General features: G+C 44.6%; 1 protein-coding gene across 1 annotated transcript in view; it reads left to right on the top strand.

The window, feature by feature from the left end:
• Positions 1-19,082, top strand: part of mtpap (mitochondrial poly(A) polymerase) — a 26,214-nt gene extending 7,132 nt beyond the window's left edge. The window contains exons 4-9 of the mRNA XM_021620616.3: positions 177-401; positions 2,998-3,209; positions 5,102-5,328; positions 8,345-8,437; positions 8,552-8,625; positions 17,072-19,082. Of these exons, the coding sequence (XP_021476291.3) occupies positions 177-401; positions 2,998-3,209; positions 5,102-5,328; positions 8,345-8,437; positions 8,552-8,625; positions 17,072-17,410 (1,170 nt within the window). The 3' untranslated portion in view covers positions 17,411-19,082. The remainder of the gene's footprint in view (positions 1-176; positions 402-2,997; positions 3,210-5,101; positions 5,329-8,344; positions 8,438-8,551; positions 8,626-17,071) is intronic.
• Positions 19,083-20,307: the final 1,225 nt, after the last annotated feature.

Below are 20,307 nucleotides of genomic sequence, written 5' to 3' on the forward strand. Positions count from 1 at the left end.
TGACTGGTACTGTATGTCTCAGGGACAACGTATAGGTATTGTTAGCTTTTGTGCTAATTGTTTCCAAGATATTCAACTTTATTATTGTTGGTTAACAAGGATCTCCAGATAACAGGCTTAATATTGAACACACAAATAATAACACTGTTTTGGTGTTCTCTCTTTCTTTATCTCAGATAGACCAACAAATCTCCTCCCTTACAGAGACGTACCAGCTGACGGAAGAGAACGTCTGCCTGCGTTTCCTGGTCTGCTCTCTTCTAAAGGACATAGCTGCTGCATATTTCCCAGAATGCACCATTCGGCCCTTTGGCTCCTCCGTCAACGGCTTCGGGAAGCTGGGCTGTGACCTAGACATGTTTCTGGACCTGGACGGCATCAGTGGAAGGAATCTGAAAAGGGTGAGGATGAGGACTATGTAGAAACCACATGTCATGGTTCTTAGATGCCAATTTTGACCTCGGGTTTTTTTTTTCCCTCATAAAACAGCTGTAGAGAGATTTGTCTCATGTTTTCTGCCTCATACCTTCTCCTTTTTAATAAGATTTTTAATAAGATTGTCTTTGTTTACATCTATCATTACAATAGCTTGTGTAAGATAGGACATCAAGAACCCTGTTAACCAGACCCTTACTGTTGTTGAGCTGTAGAACATTTGTTCAAAGAGACGGGAGGGACTTCCTGTAGCTATTTTTTTTTTTTTTACATTGACATTATAGTGTGGGGGAAAAGCCCCATAAGGCCTTTATCAGTGCTTCTCTCTCGTGCGCTCCCTCACACACACACACACACTGGGTAAACATTCCGCTAAGAAGGATCTTAGGGAAGTGAGAGAAGTGCACAATGCTACAAATCACCATTTCCTCACCTGTGGTCAAGGCTGTTCAGTAGAAACAGAAGACCCTTGTGCGTAAAGAGAGTTTGCAGAGCTTGTCAAAGCTCCGTCTTCTATGTGAATGTTGAGAGTCAATCTGACTTGCAAATATTGACTTGGTTTTATTAGATTGAAATGATGCACTTTTCTCTATGTATGGTAGGGTTTAAAAGTGGGAACCAGGTTACCGAGATTTTCCACCCAAACCCATTCTCATTTCCCGAGATAAATAATGTTGAGAAACCGGTATTTTTTTAGTCTAAGTCTGGCTTATCTAAGGCCTTCTCTGCTCTACTATCTGCATGATCAATCATCAACGCTCAGTGTGATTTACTTAAGTCTATTTACTTAAGTCGCCATAAATGGAAAGGGCTGGGTGCGACAGCTTCTCCTACCTTGCCACCATCCCGTTGCATCAGATCAGCACAGAAAAAAAGAATCCATTGAATATGTCACAACTGGTGAGATGATATGCAGAGAGAGAAGGTCAATTTAGCCGAGATGCAAAAATGCTAAATATGCACGTGCGACGTAGCCTATCAACTCTGGCTTCATTCAAACATTAGACCAGTCATCACAACGCTAGCAGCCTACCATATTTACTCAACATAAAGTCCCCAGTAGCAGATGACATCCTGCAACTAGTGAGGCCTGACAACCTGCCCGCTCGACCCCATCCCCTCCTTTCTTCTCCAGACCATCTCTGGAGACCTTCTCCCATTCCTCCCTTCTCTCATCAACTCATCCCTGACCACTGGCTGTGTCCCCTCTGACTTCAAAATGGCCCGAGTTGCTCATCTCTTCAATAAACCAACACTAGACCTGTATCCCTTTTCTTTCCAAAACACTTGAGCGTGCTGTCTATGATCAACTTTCTCAACCATCAGATCCTCCTCTCTACTCTCTCAGGGCTGGGTGTCTCAGGCTCTGCAAACTTGGATTGCATCTTATCTGGCAGGCTGCTCCTACCAGGTGATGTGGAGAGAATCTGTGTCTGCACCACGTACTCTCACTACTGGTGTCCCCCAGGGCTCAGTCCGGACTACTGCAACTCGCTGTTGGCTGGGCTCCCTGCTTTTGCCATCCAACCCCTACAACTTATCCAGAATGCAGCAGCACGCCTGGTTTTCAACCTTCTCAAGTTCTCTCATGTCACTCTGCTTCTCTGCACACTCCACTGGCAAGACCATGGTGCTTACTTACGGAACCCTACCTTCAGGCTCAGCTCAGTCCAAGCTGTTCCTTGTCCTGGCACTCCATTGGTGGAACCCCCCCCCTCCCAGCTCTGACTACTGACAGCTACATTATCGAGGGAAAAATGTGCTTTCTATGCGGGTGTTCCACCTAGCTATCTTAAGATGAATGCAATCTCTAAGTCGCTCTGGATAAGAGCTTCTGCTTAATGACAAAATTGTAAAACGTCCCTTAGGCTTCTTGCATGGCTTCTATAAATGTAATTGCTTACTATACGTGCAGGCTACACATGACCTCTGGACGCAGTTAAGGTAGACAATTCCCTGTGACAGTCACCACAACAAGCGGGATATCATGAAGGCAAAACAGCCATCACCTTCCCAAACTCCCCCGATAGCCAGGTGCAAGGGGAGAGAGACGGGTCAACAAGCTGTCTGACATTTTTCCGTCAAAGTTAGGCTAAAGCAAATGTAATGTTTACTAGACCTATGGTCATTTTTTTACCTGCTCGGCCAACTTTTTTTTTTTTAAGGTTATATCAACGAAATAGCGTGGTGACTTCGAGAGAACTTTGATTAAATGGCAACAAATACAACAAGAAAATGGTAGATTCATGTATATATTTCACCATTAACAGTGGTGTAATCCTGTCAGGTTTTTCTCCCGCTGGCAGTATATGCGTTTCAACAGAACGGGAATAACGGGATGCCTTGTACGTTTTTTCAATTTTCTCGGGAAGGAAAATTGATAGATTCTCTGGTAAAATATTAAACCCTTGTGTGGGCAGGCACACACAATTGTTAGTGTCTATGTCGTCCATACATTTTTTTTTCAGCCTTGGGCTTGCCATCTTCACTCACAATACTGTAACCCTATGCATTTTAACACTATGTTTCAGTAATGAAAAATGTTATGTTCCATCTGCCCAGCCAAAAGCAGGGCTCTCCTTGGAGTACCAGACAAAGAGGTCTGCGTCTGAGCGGGCGTGTACCCAGAGTATCCTGTCTGTGATCGGGGAGTGTGTAGACCAGTTTGGGCCTGGCTGTGTCGGGGTGCAGAAGATCCTCCAGGCTCGCTGTCCCCTAGTCCGATTCGCCCACCAACCGTCAGGGTTCCAGTGTGACCTCACGGCTAACAATAGGTAACACACACACACACACACACACACACACACACACACATATTTTTTTGGTTTAATCAGTCTCAAACAGAAGTTGGTTTACATCCATCATGGTTAATCATCAGTGTGATTAAATTAGAACAGCTTTTATGATGCTTAACCAGTGCCTTTTAAACAATTGTGAATCATGAAAGCACATTTCTGCCTGCCTAGGTGTGATTTTGAATTGTTAATCTTTAAAGTTCCCTTTCACATAACTATTAGTCACCCTTTTAAATGGCATTTAGCTCTCATGCTTCATCGAAACTCTCTACCATGTTAGTTCCTCGTTGCCCTTAATCTACTGGTGTTGCACAAACGAGACAGAAACTTAAGTTATTTAGAAACGGCTCTGAATGCTGGTTCCAAGCTGGCTAGTCCAAAACTGGTTGGGCACCAGAGAGAGGGGAGGATAAGAGGGAACATAAAAAAGAGGTGGCTTGTGTTTATGCCCTGAAACTAGTCAGGCACCAATGAGGGAGAGGGCACCAATGAGGGAGGGGGGGGGCACCAATGAGGGAGGTGGCGACACCAATGAGGGAGGTGGCGACACCAATGAGGGAGGTGGCGAGAGAGGGCACCAATGAGGGAGGTGGCGAGAGAGGGCACCAATGAGGGAGGTGGCGAGAGAGGGCACCAATGAGGGAGGGGGAGAGACAGGGCACCAATGAGGGAGGGGGAGAGAGACAGGGCACCAATGAGGGAGGGGGAGAGAGACAGGGCACCAATGAGGGAGGGGGAGAGAGACAGGGCACCAATGAGGGAGGGGGAGAGAGACAGGGCACCAATGAGGGAGGGGGGCACCAATGAGGGAGGGGGAGAGAGAGCGAGAGAGGGCACCAATGAGGGAGGGAAGGGGAGAGAGGGCACCAATGAGGGAGGGAAGAGAGACAGGGCACCAATGAGGGAGGGGGAGAGAGGGCGAGACAGGGCACCAATGAGGGAGGGGGAGAGAGGGCATCAATGAGGGAGGGGGCGAGAGAGGGCACCAATGAGGGAGGGGAGAGAGGGCATCAATGAGGGAGGGGGAGAGAGAGAGATGGCACCAATGAGGGAGCGAGGGAGAGAGAGAGAGAGCACCAATGATAGAGAGAGAGAGAGCACCAATGATAGAGAGAGAGAGAGCACCAATGATAGAGAGAGGACACCAATGAGGGAGGGGGGAGAGAGAGGGGGGGGGGGCACCAGGGAGAGAGAGAGAGAGGGCACCAATGAGGGAGGGAGGGAGGGAGGGAGAGAGTGGGCACCAATGAGGAAGGGAGGGAGAGAGAGGGCTCCAGGGAGGGTTAGAGAGAGAGAGTGCAAAAGGGAGATGGAAGTGAGACTGCTTGTTTCACTTCTTCTCTTGGTCTGACGGATACTGTGGTTAGCCTGAGAGGTAAGCTACCACATACACACCTTCTAATGTTCAGAAACAAACCCACCCACGCCTCAGTTTATTAGGAAATAGAGTAGAGTAGAGCGCATTTCTCAATGCTTATGTTAAATCATAGAAGGGTATGGTTATGCATGGTTTGTCATACGGAACCTTTCAAAATAGAGGGATGTTTTGGTACTAAGTGAGAATTGTAAAGTTCAGCTAAATGCTGCCCTCTGGAGGATATTGTGCCACTGTCTTTCATATTCTCTTCTCACCAACTTCTGTAACCTTCATGGTTTCTCACATCAGATTGAGAAGTTTTGTACAGAAACTATCATATCAAACAAATATATATCAGATCGAAAATAGCATGTTATACCTGTTATAAATGTTAATATTAGGAATGGTGATAGAAAGTAATTTTAAGAAAGATCCATTTAAAGGCACAGACAGGGTTAAGTGTGTCATTTAATGAGACTACTGTAGTCCTAACTGTCATTCTGTGTGTCCACAGGGTAGCGATGAAGAGCTCTGAGCTTCTGTACCTGTATGGGGGGCTGGACCGGCGGGTGCGTTGCCTGGTGTTCAGTGTCCGGTGCTGGGCTCGGGCCCACAGTATCACCAGCAGCATACCTGGAGCCTGGATCTCAAACTTCTCTCTCACTGTCATGGTCCTATTCTTCCTCCAGAGGAGAACTATTCCTATCCTACCCACCCTGGACCACCTCAAGGAACTAGCAGGTATCTTACAATGGAGCACTGTGGACAATTTAACAATCAATACTATCGGTACCTCACCTCCAAAAGAGCTAGCAAATAGTAGTCTGTAGTTCTGCATTGTTACACTTCCTAGTTGTATTCAGAAAGGTAGAAATTGACATTCAGCGGGGAGCAATGGACCACTGAGCGAGTGCCAATTGGGTTATTAAATTATTATTTATTTCATTTCAAGCAATTGATTGATTGTTGAGCCTTGTTGTCAACAAATATCTGTGTTGGTGTAGTGCAGTGATGCTCACACTCCTGCTTCCCTTGTCACCTTGGCTGTCAGATAATTGCATTCCTCCCTCCCTCCATCCACCTTAGCCTAGACAGAGACACTATCTCAGGCAGCATCACATAGTGCTTAAAGGCCCCATCACTCTGGCAGGGGCCAAGACCCTCCCAGCATTGGGCATCTATTTAATCACGCACAGCTAATTCATACACACCACCAGCCTCTCCTCTGACCCTCAGCTGACATGGTCAAGAAGATTGGTACCACGGCTCTGATGGAGAGCCAAGCTTGATCAGAATTTTTTTTTCTGTTTTCCCTCTTCTTTCTCTCGTTTGTAATTGCTCTCTTTGACATCTTATCCTCCTTTTTTGCTCTCTATCCATCCCACTCTTTGCCTGTCAGTTTTCTGAGTGACAACATTAATCTTTTAAGGCTCTGTAAAAATCTGCGTTGTGGAGGGAATAACGTAATCCAGACGTTAATCCAAGATGACGTAGCAGTCGGACGTGTGTTTGTCTTGTCCCATGTAAAGAGTCGGTTTCGTGTTTTTTATTCGTACATATTTTTAATCTCACTTTCCACCGACGATCTAAATATACTTTCCTGCAACCCGCCTCACCCAATGTGGTACTGATCTGCTATTTTTATACGTTATAACCGGAACCTCCATCAGAAGCTAGCCAGCTAACTAGCTAGTAGTCACTGTTATCCACGGCTAGCGGTCTTCTCCTTTTTAGATCAGACACCAGCCAGCTTTAGCTCGGTCAATACCTGCCAGTCTGCACAGCGTGATATCAACCCAGAGCATATCGGACTGCTTTTCTCCACCACATCACCGGATTCCTGCCGCAAGCTCTGGGCCATTACACCGGATCATCTTAGCTAGCTAGCTGCAACTGACTAGCTACTGCTGGCTAACGCCTCTGTCCCGAAGCAAGCACCTGTTAGGTTTGAGCTAGCCTCGAGCTAGGCCCATCTCCCGGCTAGCCGAAGAGGTATACCTGCTAATTTTGTGGGCAACAATACTTTTGCCAATTGGCCTGGACCCTTTATTGCCGACGCGGAGCCCTGCTGATCCATCACGACTGGTCCATCCCCAACTACAACATTTTCCGTTAAGATTTGGCAGTTTGGCATTTGGCAGTTCTTTCTATTGTTATTAACTGTACGTTTGCTTATCCCAGGTGTAACTCTGTGTTGTTTTTGCTGCTGTGCACTAAATTTCTTAGATTTTCCACAGAACTCAGTGGTCTCCTTTAGACTCATGTGAATTGGTTTATATCGATAGGGCTTAATTAAACTGTTTCTTTCAGAAGAAATATAAAAAGCATATGCATAACCATGGTAGCAATTGAAAGCGAACAGTTTGGCGATAATGGGGAAATGTATTAGACAAAAGGTGAGTGCATGACAGTTGATGACTGAATACGAACATTACACTGTTGATTTTAAATGTGTATTTTACATTTACTGTTATTTTCACCGCATTTGTTGACAACAAAATCCGAAAATACTCTGGATACATTCAGTAACATAAGAATATTCCTGGAAAATGGGGTGTAGGTGCAAAGAGTGTGGAAAGCTGTCATCAAGGCAAAGGGTGGCTACTTTGAAGAATCTCAAATTTAAAATATATTTTTATTTCACACTTTTTTTGGTTACTACATGATTCCATATGTGTAATTTCATAGTTTTTGATGTCTTCACTAGTATTCTACAATGTAAAAAATAAAGCAATCCTTGAATGAGTAGCTGTCCAAACTTTTGACTGGTACTGTATATATGTACTACAAAATGTGACTAGCTCTCTTGCTTAATTTTGGAAGAAATTAATTTGTTGAAAACTTTTCCAACTATTGTCTTTCTCTCTTTTGAGTCAACTACTCATCACATTTTATGCACTGTGGTGCTAGCTAGCTGTAGCTTATGCTTTCAGTACTAGATCAATTCTCTGATCCTTTGATTTGGTGGACAACATGCCAGTTCATACTGCAATAGCTCTATTAGGTCGGAGGACATCTTCCGGAAGTTGTCATAATTACAGTGCAAGTCTATGGAAGAGGGTGAGAACCAGGAGCCTTCTAGGTTTTGTATTGAAGTCAATGTACCCAGATGGGCTCAGAAGGTAGCTGTCCTCCGGCTACGCTATGTTGCTACCGTACAGAGTGCTGCTGAGGCTACTGTAGACCTTCATCGCAAAACAGTGTTTTAATATAGTTTTATCTAAAAATGATAACGTTTTTAAATGTTTCATTATATTTATAAAATTCACTGAGGAGGATGGTCCTCCCCTTCCTCCTCTGTGGAGCCTCCACTGATAAGATGTTACTTTACAGCCACTTCGTTCCAATGCTTATTGGTGCCCAAATCAGCCATTTTCAACCTGTATACAGGTATGAATGTATAGGGTTAAGCATTGTTCTGGACTTAGAACATCCACTTTTGTTGTTTTCTATTAAAGTTTGATTTTGAGACCTAAAACCTGGAAAAACAAAATGGAGAGAACTGAATTTGGGGGAAAAACAGAATCAGGCAAATAATAAAACAGATTTTATGGGGACCTAATCTTTGTCTTGTTCAGACTGCCCAATTCCGGTCCTAGACATCTACTATATTGTATGTCATTTAAGCTTTCCCCTTTCTCTTATACAAGGCCCTGCATGTGTAATGTGTCATTTACCTTGTGTGTAGTGGGTCTTACCTTGTGGTATATACCTTATCATTTACCTTATGCTCCCCCACCCCACCCTTTTCTACAAGGCCCTCTAGAGAAGAGTGTCATCGAGGGAAACGACTGCACATTTGTCAGCGACTTCACAAAAATACGACTGCAAGACAACACAGAGACATTAGGTGGGCCCATAGCATAAATGTGATTATTTTGTATTTTATTTCCACATGGAAACAGGTTTCTTCATCCGTATGAATGTGGTATTTCTTAACATACTCTTTTGTATTTCCTTTCAGAGCAACTGCTGCAGGAGTTCTTTGAGTTCTATGGAACCTTCGCGTTCAACCGCATGTCGATCAATATCAGAAAGGTAACACACAGACAAACAATGAATGCGCACTAATTGGCGGGAGTCAGTGCGCATTAGTGGAGAGAAACATGTCTAGCGCGTCTTCGCCATATACTCTTTTTTTAAATTGTTATTATTATTATTTTATATAACCAGCGCACCGGTTTAAACTTTATGACCTGTGTATGGTCTAAATCGGGTATTCCCAAACCCCAGGGGTACGAGCAATGCAGTCGGGGGTACGCCAAATAAAAATGTGATTCACATTTTAAAACAAAAAATTATATATACAGTGCCTTGCGAAAGTATTCGGCCCCCTTGAACTTTGCGACCTTTTGCCACATTTCAGGCTTCAAACATAAAGATATAAAACTGTATTTTTTTGTGAAGAATCAACAAGTGGGACACAATCATGAAGTGGAACGACATTTATTGGATATTTAAAACTTTTTTAACAAATCAAAAACTGAAAAATTGGGCGTGCAAAATTATTCAGCCCCTTTACTTTCAGTGCAGCAAACTTTCCAGAAGTTCAGTGAGGATCTCTGAATGATCCAATGTTGACCTAAATGACTAATGATGATAAATACAATCCACCTGTGTGTAATCAAGTCTCCGTATAAATGCACCTGCACTGTGATAGTCTCAGAGGTCCGTTAAAAGCGCAGAGAGCATCATGAAGAACAAGGAACACACCAGGCAGGTCCGAGATACTGTTGTGAAGAAGTTTAAAGCCGGATTTGGATACAAAAAGATTTCCCAAGCTTTAAACATCCCAAGGAGCACTGTGCAAGCGATAATATTGAAATGGAAGGAGTATCAGACCACTGCAAATCTACCAAGACCTGGCCGTCCCTCTAAACTTTCAGCTCATACAAGGAGAAGACTGATCAGAGATGCAGCCAAGAGGCCCATGATCACTCTGGATGAACTGCAGAGATCTACAGCTGAGGTGGGAGACTCTGTCCATAGGACAACAATCAGTCGTATATTGCACAAATCTGGCCTTTATGGAAGAGTGGCAAGAAGAAAGCCATTTCTTAAAGATATCCATAAAAAGTGTTGTTTAAAGTTTGCCACAAGCCACCTGGGAGACACACCAAACATGTGGAAGAAGGTGCTCTGGTCAGATGAAACCAAAATTGAACTTTTTGGCAACAATGCAAAACGTTATGTTTGGTGTAAAAGCAACACAGCTGAACACACCATCCCCACTGTCAAACATGGTGGTGGCAGCATCATGGTTTGGGCCTGCTTTTCTTCAGCAGGGACAGGGAAGATGGTTAGAATTGATGGGAAGATGGATGGAGCCAAATACAGGACCATTCTGGAAGAAAGCCTGATGGAGTCTGCAAAAGACCTGAGACTGGGACGGAGATTTGTCTTCCAACAAGACAATGATCCAAAACATAAAGCAAAATCTACAATGGAATGGTTCAAAAATAAACATATCCAGGTGTTAGAATGGCCAAGTCAAAGTCCAGACCTGAATCCAATTGAGAATCTGTGGAAAGAACTGAAAACTGCTGTTCACAAATGCTCTCCATCCAACCTCACTGAGCTCGAGCTGTTTTGCAAGGAGGAATGGGAAAAAAATTCAGTCTCTCGATGTGCAAAACTGATAGAGACATACCCCAAGCGACTTACAGCTGTAATCGCAGCAAAAGGTGGCGCTACAAAGTATTAACTTAAGGGGGCTGAATAATTTTGCACGTCCAATTTTTCAGTTTTTGATTTGTTAAAAAAGTTTGAAATATCCAATAAATGTCGTTCCACTTCATGATTGTGTCCCACTTGTTGTTGATTCTTCACAAAACAATACAGTTTTATATCTTTATGTTTGAAGCCTGAAATGTGGCAAAAGGTCGCAAAGTTCAAAGGGGCCGAATACTTTCGCAAGGCACTGTATATACCGAGTGGCTAGGACATGCAACCCCCATACTATTGTGGAGGACTTCCTGCTGCCACAAATATAGCTGAGATCAAATGGAGGAAAAGGCCAAAAAAACTATACAGACAATGCCTCCATCAAACAACAGTTTCACGACGCATCAGGGACATGACATGTTTTGAAACAGTTACTGCTTCACATACAAGCCAGTGAATTCTATGCATTACAGCTGGATGAGTCAATAGACGTGGCGGGCCTGGCTCAGCTCCTGGTATATGTCCGTTACGTTTATGGGGGGTCAATTAAGGAAGACATCCTCTTCTGGAAACCAGGACAACGTGAGAGGATATTTTAAAGTACTGGACAGCTTTGTGAAATGAAATGGACTCTGATGGTCAAGATGTGTTGGTACCAATGCCATGACAGGGAGACATATTGGAGTGGTAACGTGCGTGCAAGCAGTTGCTCCCGACTTCACTTGGGCACTTTACTGCATCCACCGAGAGGCTCTTGCTGCCAACAGCTTGGAAGACGTTTTGGACACTACAGTGAAAATGGTTAACTTTGTTAAAGCAAAGCCCCTGAACGCTCGTGTATTTTCTATGTTATGCTATGATTTGGGCAGTGACCATGTAACGCTTTTACAACATACAGAAGTGCGCTGGTTATCAAGGGGCAAAGTATTGACATGTTTTTTTTTTTAATTGAGAGATTAGTTTGTTTTCTTTACTGACCATCATTTTCACTTGTCTGACCGCTTGCATGATGAGTTTGTCACACGACTGGCCTATCTGGGGGATTTTTCTCGCCTGAATGACTCTCCGGAACTACACTACCAGTCAAGTTTTAGAACACCTACTCATTCAAGGTTTTTTTTAATTTATTTTTTAATTTGAATTTTTTACTATTTTCTACATTGTAGAATGAGAGTGAAGACATCACAACGAATATGAATAACACATAACATATGAATAACACATATGGAATCATGTAGTAACCATAAGTGTTAAACTAAACAAATCAAAATATATATTATATTTGTGTCTTCAAATAGCCACGCTTTGCACACTCTTGGCATTCTCTCAACCAGCTTCATGAGGTAGTCACCTGGAATGAATTTCAATTACCAGGCGTGCCTGGTAATTTGTGGAATTTCTGGCCTTCTTAATGCGTTTGAGCCAATCAGTTGTGTTGTGACAAGGTAGGGGGGTATACAGAAGATAGCCCTATTTGGTAAAAGACCAAGTCCATTATATGGCAAGGACAGCTCAGATAAGCAAAGAGAAATGACAGTCCATTACTTTAAGACATGAAGGTCAGTCAATACAGAAAATGTCAAGAACTTTGAAAGTTTCTTCAAGTGTAGTCGCAAAAACCATCAAGCGCTATGATGAAACTGGCTCTCATGAGGACCGCCACAGGAATGGAAGACCCAGAGTTACCTCTGCTGCAGAGGAGAAGTTCATTAGAGTTACCAGCCTCAGAAATTTCAGCCCAAATAAATTCTTCCAGAGTTCAAGTTAGACACATCTCAACATCAACTGTTCAGAAGAGACTGGGTGAATCAGGCCTTCATGGTCAAATTGCTGCAAAGAAACCACTACTAAAGGACACCAATAAGAAGAGACCCGAGCAATGAACATTAAACCAGTGAATATTTGTCCTTTTGGTCTGGAGTTTTAAAAAAATGAGAAGGTGGTGTTATGGTGTGGGGGTGCTTTGCTGGTGACACTGCTTGTGATTTATTTAGAATTCAAGGCACACTTAACCATCATACCAACACAGCATTCTGCAGCGTTACACCATCCCATCTGCTTTGCCCTTATCATTTGTTTTTCAACAGGACAATGACCCAACACACCTTCAGGCTGTGTAAGGGCTATTTTACCAAGGAGAGTGATGGAGTGTTGCATCAGATGACCTGGCCTCCACAATCACCCAACCTCAACCAAATTGAGATGGTTTGGGATGAGTCGGGCTGCAGAGTGAAGGACAAGCAGCCAACAAGTGCTCAGCATATGTGGGAACTCCTTCAAGACTGTTGGAAAAACATTCCAGGTGAAGCTGGTTGAGAGAATGCCAAGAGTGTGCAAAGCTGTCATCAAGGCAAAGGGTGGCTATTTGAAGATTCTCAAATATAAAATACACTGCTCAAAGAAATAAAGGGAACACTAAAATAACACATCCTAGATCTGAATGAATGAAATATTCTTATTAAAACTTTTTTCTTTACATAGTTGAATGGGCTGACAACAAAATCACACAAATATCAATGGAAATCAAATTTATCAACCCATGGAGGTCTGGATTTGGAGTGACACTCAAAATTAAAGTGGAAAACCACACTACGGGCTGATCCAACTTTGATGTAATGTCCTTAAAACAAGTTAGGCTCGGTAGTGTGTGTGGCCTCCATGTGCCTGTATGACCTCCCTACAACGCCTGAGCCTGCTTCTGATGAGGTGGCGGATGGTCTCCTGAGGGATCTCCTCCCAGACCTGGACTAAAGCATCCTCCAACTCCTGTACAGTCTGTGGTGCAACGTGGCGTTGGTGGAGCGAGACATGATGTCCCAGATGTGCTCAATTGGATTCAGGTCTGGGGAATGGGCGGGCCAGTCCATAGCATCAACGCCTTCCTCTTGCAGGAACTGCTGACACACTCCAGCCACATGAGGTCTAGCATTGTCTTGCATTAGGAGGAACCCAGGGCCAACCGCACCAGCATATGGTCTCACAAGGGGTCTGAGGATCTCATCTCGGTACCTAATGGCAGTCAGGCTACCTCTGGCGAGCACATGGAGGGCTGTGCGGCCCCCCAAAGAAATGCCACCCCACACCATGACTGACCCACCGCCAAACCGGTCATGCTGGAGAACGTTGCAGGCAGCAGAACGTTCTCCACTGCGTCTCCAGACTCTGTCACGTCTGTCACATGTGCTCAGTGTAAACCTGCTTTCATCTGTGAAGAGCACAGGGCACCAGTGGCGAATTTGCCAATCTTGGTGCTCTCTGGCAAATGCCAAACGTCCTGCACGGTGTTGGGCTGTAAGCACAACCCCCACCTGTGGACGTCGGGCCCTCATACCACCCTCATGGAGTCTGTTTCTGACAGTTTGAGCAGACACATGCACATTTATGGTCTGCTGGAGGTCATTTTGCAGGGCTCTGGCAGTGCTCCTCCTGCTCCTCCTTGCACAAAGGCGGAGGTAGCGGTAATGCTGCTGGGTTGTTGCCCTCCTACGGCCTCCTCCACGTCTCCTGATGTACTGGCCTGTCTCCTGGTAGCGCCTCCATGCTCTGCACACTACGCTAACAGACACAGCAAATCTTCTTGCCACAGCTCGCATTGATGTGCCATCCTGGATGAGCTGCACTACCTGAGCCACTTGTGTGGGTTGTAGACTCCGTCTCATGCTACCACTGGAGTGAAAGCACCGCCAGCATTCAAAAGTGACCAAAACATCAGCCAGGAAGCATAGGAACTGAGAAGTGGTCTGTGGTTACCACCTGCAGAACCACTCCTTTATTGGGGGTGTCTTGCTAATTGCCTATAATTTCCACCTGTTGTCTATTCCATTTGCACAACAGCATGTGAAATGTATTGTCAATCAGTGTTGCTTCCTAAGTGGACAGTTTGATTTCACAGAAGTGTGATTGACTTGGAGTTACATTGTGTTGTTTAAGTGTTCCTTTTATTTTTTTGAGCAGTGTATATTTAAATATGTTTAACACTTTTTTGGTTACTACATGATTCCATATGTGTTATTTCATAGTTTTAATGTCTTCACTATTATTCTAAAATGTTGAAAATAGTACAAATAATGAAAAACCCTTGAATGGATAGGTGTTCAAAAACTTTATACCGGTAGCGTATATTCAATGTGCGAGACAAAATTGAGGCCATGATTATGAAGTTGGAGCTCTCTTCTGTTTGCATTAACAAGGACAACACACAGGTCTTTCCATCATTGTATTATTTTTTGTGTGGAAATGAACTCAAGCTTACGGACATTGTCAAGTCTGATATTGCGAAGCACCTGAGTGAGTTGGGTGCACAATTGCTCAGGTACATTCCCAAAACGAATGACACAAACAACTGGATTCGTTATCCCTTTCATGCGCTGCCTCCAGTCCACTTACCGATATCTGAACATGAGAGCCTCATCGAAATTACAACAAGCGGTTCTGTGAATATTGAATTTAATCAGAAGCAACTGCCAGATTTCTGGATTGGACTGCGCTCAGAGTTTCCTGCCTTGGCAAATCACGCTGTTAAGACACTGATGCCCTTTACAACCATTAACCTATGTGAGAGTGGATTCTCAGCCCTCACTAGCATGAACACTAAATACAGGTACAGGCTGTGTGTGTAAAATTATTTCAGACAGAGACTCACTCCAATACAAACCAACATTGCAGAGTTATAACCTGTGGTTATTCACAATTTTCAATGATCAAATAGTTTTATATGTAAGATGGCTAAATAAAGAGCAAAATTATTGATTCTTATTATTATTTGTGCCCTGGTCCTAGAAGAGCTCTGTCACTTTCCACGAGCCGGGTTGTGACGACTCACACTCATTCTTATGTTTAATAAATGTATTGTGTGTGTGTGTGTGTGTGTGTGTGTGTGTGGCAGGTTTACAATGATCCCTGGTTCGAATCCAGGCTGCATCACATCCGTCCGTGATTGGGACTCCCATAGGGCGGCGCACAAACTGGCCTAAGCATCGTCTGGTTTTGGCCGGTGTAGGCCGTCATTGTAAATAAGAATTTATTCTTAACTGACTTGCCTAATTAAATAAAGGTTCAATTATATATATTTTTTAAGTATAAAGCATGTGCGTGCACACACACAACATTTTTGTTTTAATCTGCGTCAACTAGCAAGTCATTCTGTTTCTCCATTCATCCTTAGACATAAGGGGACAGTGCTTCACTGAAAGCTTTAAACAGAAATTACCTCTTTCTTTTAGCTCTACACAGACTCTTTCACCCCTGTGCCTAATTGCCATAGTTTATAAATGGCCAGCTCTGAGGGAAGCTAGTAGTCGTAAAGTGTTGTTTGTCGATCACACACCAACATCACACTGACGTCCCTCGGTACCTGCTAAGACTACAGCCGTCCGAGGACTGTGTGATTGATGACTGCTCCTCCTCCACCCATCTCTATATGAACCCAACCTCTAGTTCTTCACGCTCAGTAAGCAAAAACACACAACGTGTTTATTCAGTCATAGACGCCTGTTCATTTGGATACCATTTACCCAGTTAGTTTTTTTGCTTGGTTGCTCATTTTCATTGTCGCTCCTCCTTAGTCTAAAGATATAGTGTAGTAAAGACGTTAACCTGGGGTCAGTCGTGTGCATGTCCCAGGGTCAGGATTGACGTAATGAAGGAAGGCCTGTAGGAAGCTTGGGGGCCATTGCCTTTCAGTAGTTGAGAAACCACCATCAATCATCTTTACTGTGTGCTGTCTCTCTCCTGTCTCCCTCTACCTACCATCTCTCCCCCCTCTTCTCTACCTGCTCCACTTCTCTCTCTGACTGATGGCTTTATGCTCCATGGTCATCAATCCTTCCATCCAATGGAGCTGGAGTCTCTTTCTCTCGCCGTCTATCCAGTCAGCCTTTTTTATTTATTTGTTACAACCCCAGGCTTAGATAGGAGTTAGATGTTTTGCAGGCCATGTTTGACCTGAATTCAAACAGTACTTGTTTAGTGTCGAATACCTTGTGTGGTTCAGACTGAGCCAGACTGGAGTGTTGCACCTTTGTGACTATTCCATTGGTTCCATTTCGTCAGGCAAGCTCGATCGGGCAGCAGCTAAAGCTTTTGAAAGAAAACCAACGCTATTTGAACCCAGGTGGGTAGGTTGCGTGCATAGAACCTTGGAGGGCTCTGCTTACGTCCCGAATGGCACCCTATCCCCATGCCACAGACACATTATCCAAAGCAGCAATGGTGTAGCCTTGCTGTCATGCGTGACAAGGACTTAGCAAGATGGCAGAAACAGATCTAGGACCAGCCTAGTGATGGTGTCAGAGAGGGTCAGTGGTATGATAGATGAGGCGTGGTGAATCTGTGTCTACCCTGCTGGTGCTGCCCCCAGGCTCGTTCCTCATAGCTAAGCTGACACTGGCTGTGTCCCAGATGGCATCGTATTCCCTACATAGTGCACCACTTTTGACCAGAGCGCTATGGGCCCTGGTCAATTGTAGGGCACTATATAGGGAATAGGGAGCCAATTAGAACGCGGACACATCCACGTGTTAGCCTGGCCTGGGAAGAGGAGAGGTGTGCCAGACTCAGACCAGCCCTATCCATTCTATCTGGGCCCATGTGGCATAGATAACAACAGCCACAAAACACCTGACCTCACCAGCGTGACCAATAAGATAGATGGACCGTGTATAAAGACCAGTTGGTGTTTTGACAGCTCTTTCTCACTTTCACCATCTCGTTCCCTCTTACTTTTTCTCTCTTTTTCTCTCTCTCCATCTCACGCTTTCTCCTTCTCTCGCTTGCTCTCGTTCAATCTCTTACTTTCTCTTTCTTTCTCTCTGTCTCACAGGGCAGGGAGCAAAACAAACCCGAGATGTCCCCATTGCACATCCAGAACCCCTTTGAGCCCGCGCTGAACGTCAGTAAGAATGTTAACGGAACGCAGCTGGAGCGCTTCGTGGCGCTGTGTCGGGAGAGCGCCTGGATGCTGCAGCAGCGGGAGTTCAACGTACCGCACAGCGGCAGCGCTACCGGAAACAACGCCCCCTGGGGCCTGGCAGCGCTCCTCATGCCCTCGGTCTCCCAGGTGGCCGGGGTTAAAGGTCGTAAGAAGAGGAAGAGGGAGCCGGCCAGCGAGAGGATAAAGGGCCTGCTGGAGTCTCTAAAGAACAGTGAGGTGAAGAGCTAGAGAGCGGCCATGCAGTACAGCCCCACTAGAGGTCACTGGTGAGTTCTGGGTCTATGGGTAACAGTGGCTACATGGCCGTAAAGAATGGACTTGTGAGGACTTGTCCAATTGCTTTTCACACAACTGCAAATAACCGATCAGAGCCAAACCAAGCTGTACTGATATGGCTTGCGCCATGGTTGCTGCAACCTACCTGAAAAGGACAATGTGACAACAGTTTGGTTTTGTTCAGCACGGTAGTGTGAAAAGGGTACCTGTGACCAGACTCGTTATAAGAAAGTCTGACTACTCTACATGGCGACGTTTGCACATCGATGTACATAAAGACTTGAAGTTATAGCGTCCGCTGACATCTTTTTGTTTGTATACATTTAGAGCCGATGTATTCAGATGTTTTTTATTAAAGATCCTGAACAGTCATTCTGAAAAGTCATTCTCTCATGGATAACTACCAGGAAGTTTGAAAAGGCGGGCTGAGTGGGCGGGGAGCTTATATTCATGAGCTCGCCTTGACTGACAGCTCTTTGAAACGCTTATGTCAAGCAACTTGGATGCAGTTAGCAGTGTTGCAGTGAAATCATCTCAAGCAAATTTTGTGAGACACAAAGCAACTCAAACAACATTGAAATTGCATCAATTAGGCCTCCCGAGTGGCGCAGTGGTCTAAGGCACGACATAATAGTGCTAGCTGTGCCACTAGAGATTCTGGGTTCGAGTCCAGGCTCTGTCGCAGCTGGCCACGACCGGGAGACCCATGGGGCGGCGCACAATTGGTCCAGCGACGTCGGGTTAGGGGAGGGTTTGGCCGGCAGGGATGTCCTTGTCCCATCGCGCTCTAGCAGACCGGGCGCAGTGCACGCTGACACAGTTGCCAGGTGTACGGTGTTTCCTCCGACACATTGGTGCGGCTGGCTTCCAGGTTAAGTGGGCATTGTGTCAAGAAGCAGTGCGGCTTGGCTGGGTTGTGTTTCGGAGGACGCACGGCTCTCGACCTTCGCCTCTCCCGCGTCCGTACGGGAGTTGCACCGATGAGACAAGACTGTAACTTCCAGTTGGATACCATGAAATTGGGGAGAAAAAGGGGTTAAAAAATATATTTTTTAATTGCATTGTTTACATAATAAAAAATATATCTCCCCATTTTGGCATGTCTCTTGTGATGTGGTTCACAGCAGCACTGTGTTCACTTGACAAGCCCTAGCTAGCCAGTAACTAGCTAACACCAGACACAGATGAAAGGGGAAATGTGTAAGTATCTTTGCCATAGATGAACAAGGTAAACTTTTAATAAGATTTTCTGACACCCTACAGTCAAATTTTGGCACCAGTAGAGTAGCTATTTAGCCTCTCTGCAAACACGCCTTCTCTGTTGGTGCTACTTATTTAAATTAGGTAAGAGAATATGTTACCATTGGTGTATTAAAATGTGTTAAATTGATGTCCCCTTAATAATGGATCCAAGTGTTTGACATCGGGGAGGGGACCAGAGTAACTTTATGATCAAACTTTATCAGTGTAGAAGAAACAGTTATTTTTCATACTTTGATCTGGTTTCCTTCAAATATCATCACATTTCATGAAAAACATCACTTTGACTGTTCAGGACCTTGAAATCAGTGTCACAAAATGGACTAAGACTTTTTAATGACATAATAAAAACGGTTGTGGTCAAGTTTATTGAAATATGTTTGGAGGATAATGAACAGTATGACAGTCACTCATTCAATGTGCTAAAGGGATCTGTTATTTCTGGATTCAACTTTTACCATCAACTGTCGAAAAGCAATATCTTCGCCCCAAATGGTACTCTATTCCCTATATAGTGCACTACTTTTGACCGGAGCCCTATGAAAAGTAGTGCACTACATAGGGCATAGGATGCCATTTGGGACACCTGCAATGACGCACTCATGCGTCATTGGACAACTTAGTCCATACCGTTGGTTGTCCAGTCAGTCTGGAGCAGAGAGGAACCAGCGGTGTGGTTATTTTGTCAAATGGATTGACCTCTTCCTGGTTACTGGTTAAGCTAACATGTCAAATATGTAGCTAGAGAGTAGGCACATTCCACTTTAAACACAGGTCCTTCGTTTTCTCGGTGGAGACGGGGAGAGAGACAGGGCCTTAATGTTGTTTTTACAGAATCTGCTCACAATGCCTGATTGCCAGTCATGTTGATTAGAGATGTGGCATTTCCAAGCCCTGATAAGCTTGGTGAACTGTGTACACAAGATCAGGCCACTTAGACCGTTATTTCATCAAAACTTCTTGCCACCTAAGCACTCTCTGTGAATGACCCCCTACTCACTGAATAGTTTGCCGTTAGGGAAAGGGAATGTGTGTTTTTTTTCCAGCTACTGTACGTTTCTGCCTCATTTGCGGTTCTTCAAACCATAGAGGTACTACTGTAGGACTCATGCTAAAAAGTGGGTGTGTTTTGAGAGAGTGAGTGAGAGTGTGGGTGTGTTTTGAGACAGTGAGAGTGGGTATGTGCATGAAGGTCCCAGGAGATTGGTTCAGGAGCAGGAGTGTGCGGTGTCCCCACAGCTGTTTTTCCACTCTGTGCAGCGGGAGGTTAGGGGGTGAAAAGGGATCCAGTTTTAACGGTTCCTCCTCTGAGACGGGAAGGAGAGGAGCACCAACTGCCTCCTCTCTCACTCACACACACACACACACACACACACTTTATACACTGATTGACTACATACACAAATACATTTTATACACTCATGCCAGGATAGCTTTGAACTTAACTTCTCTCCTCCTCTCACTGATTCCCCCCCCTCTCTACCCCGTCTGAGTAGCTGTAGGTTTAGAGAGCTTGTGTTTGAGGTTTGTTCAGGAGGGTGCAGCTTAACAGAACGTTGAGATAGAAATTCATTTAGCAAAACAAACTA

Source organism: Oncorhynchus mykiss, chromosome 11 (genome assembly GCF_057628025.1).
Source record: "Oncorhynchus mykiss isolate SJ-2025 chromosome 11, ASM5762802v1, whole genome shotgun sequence".
Lineage (NCBI taxonomy): Eukaryota > Metazoa > Chordata > Actinopteri > Salmoniformes > Salmonidae > Oncorhynchus > Oncorhynchus mykiss.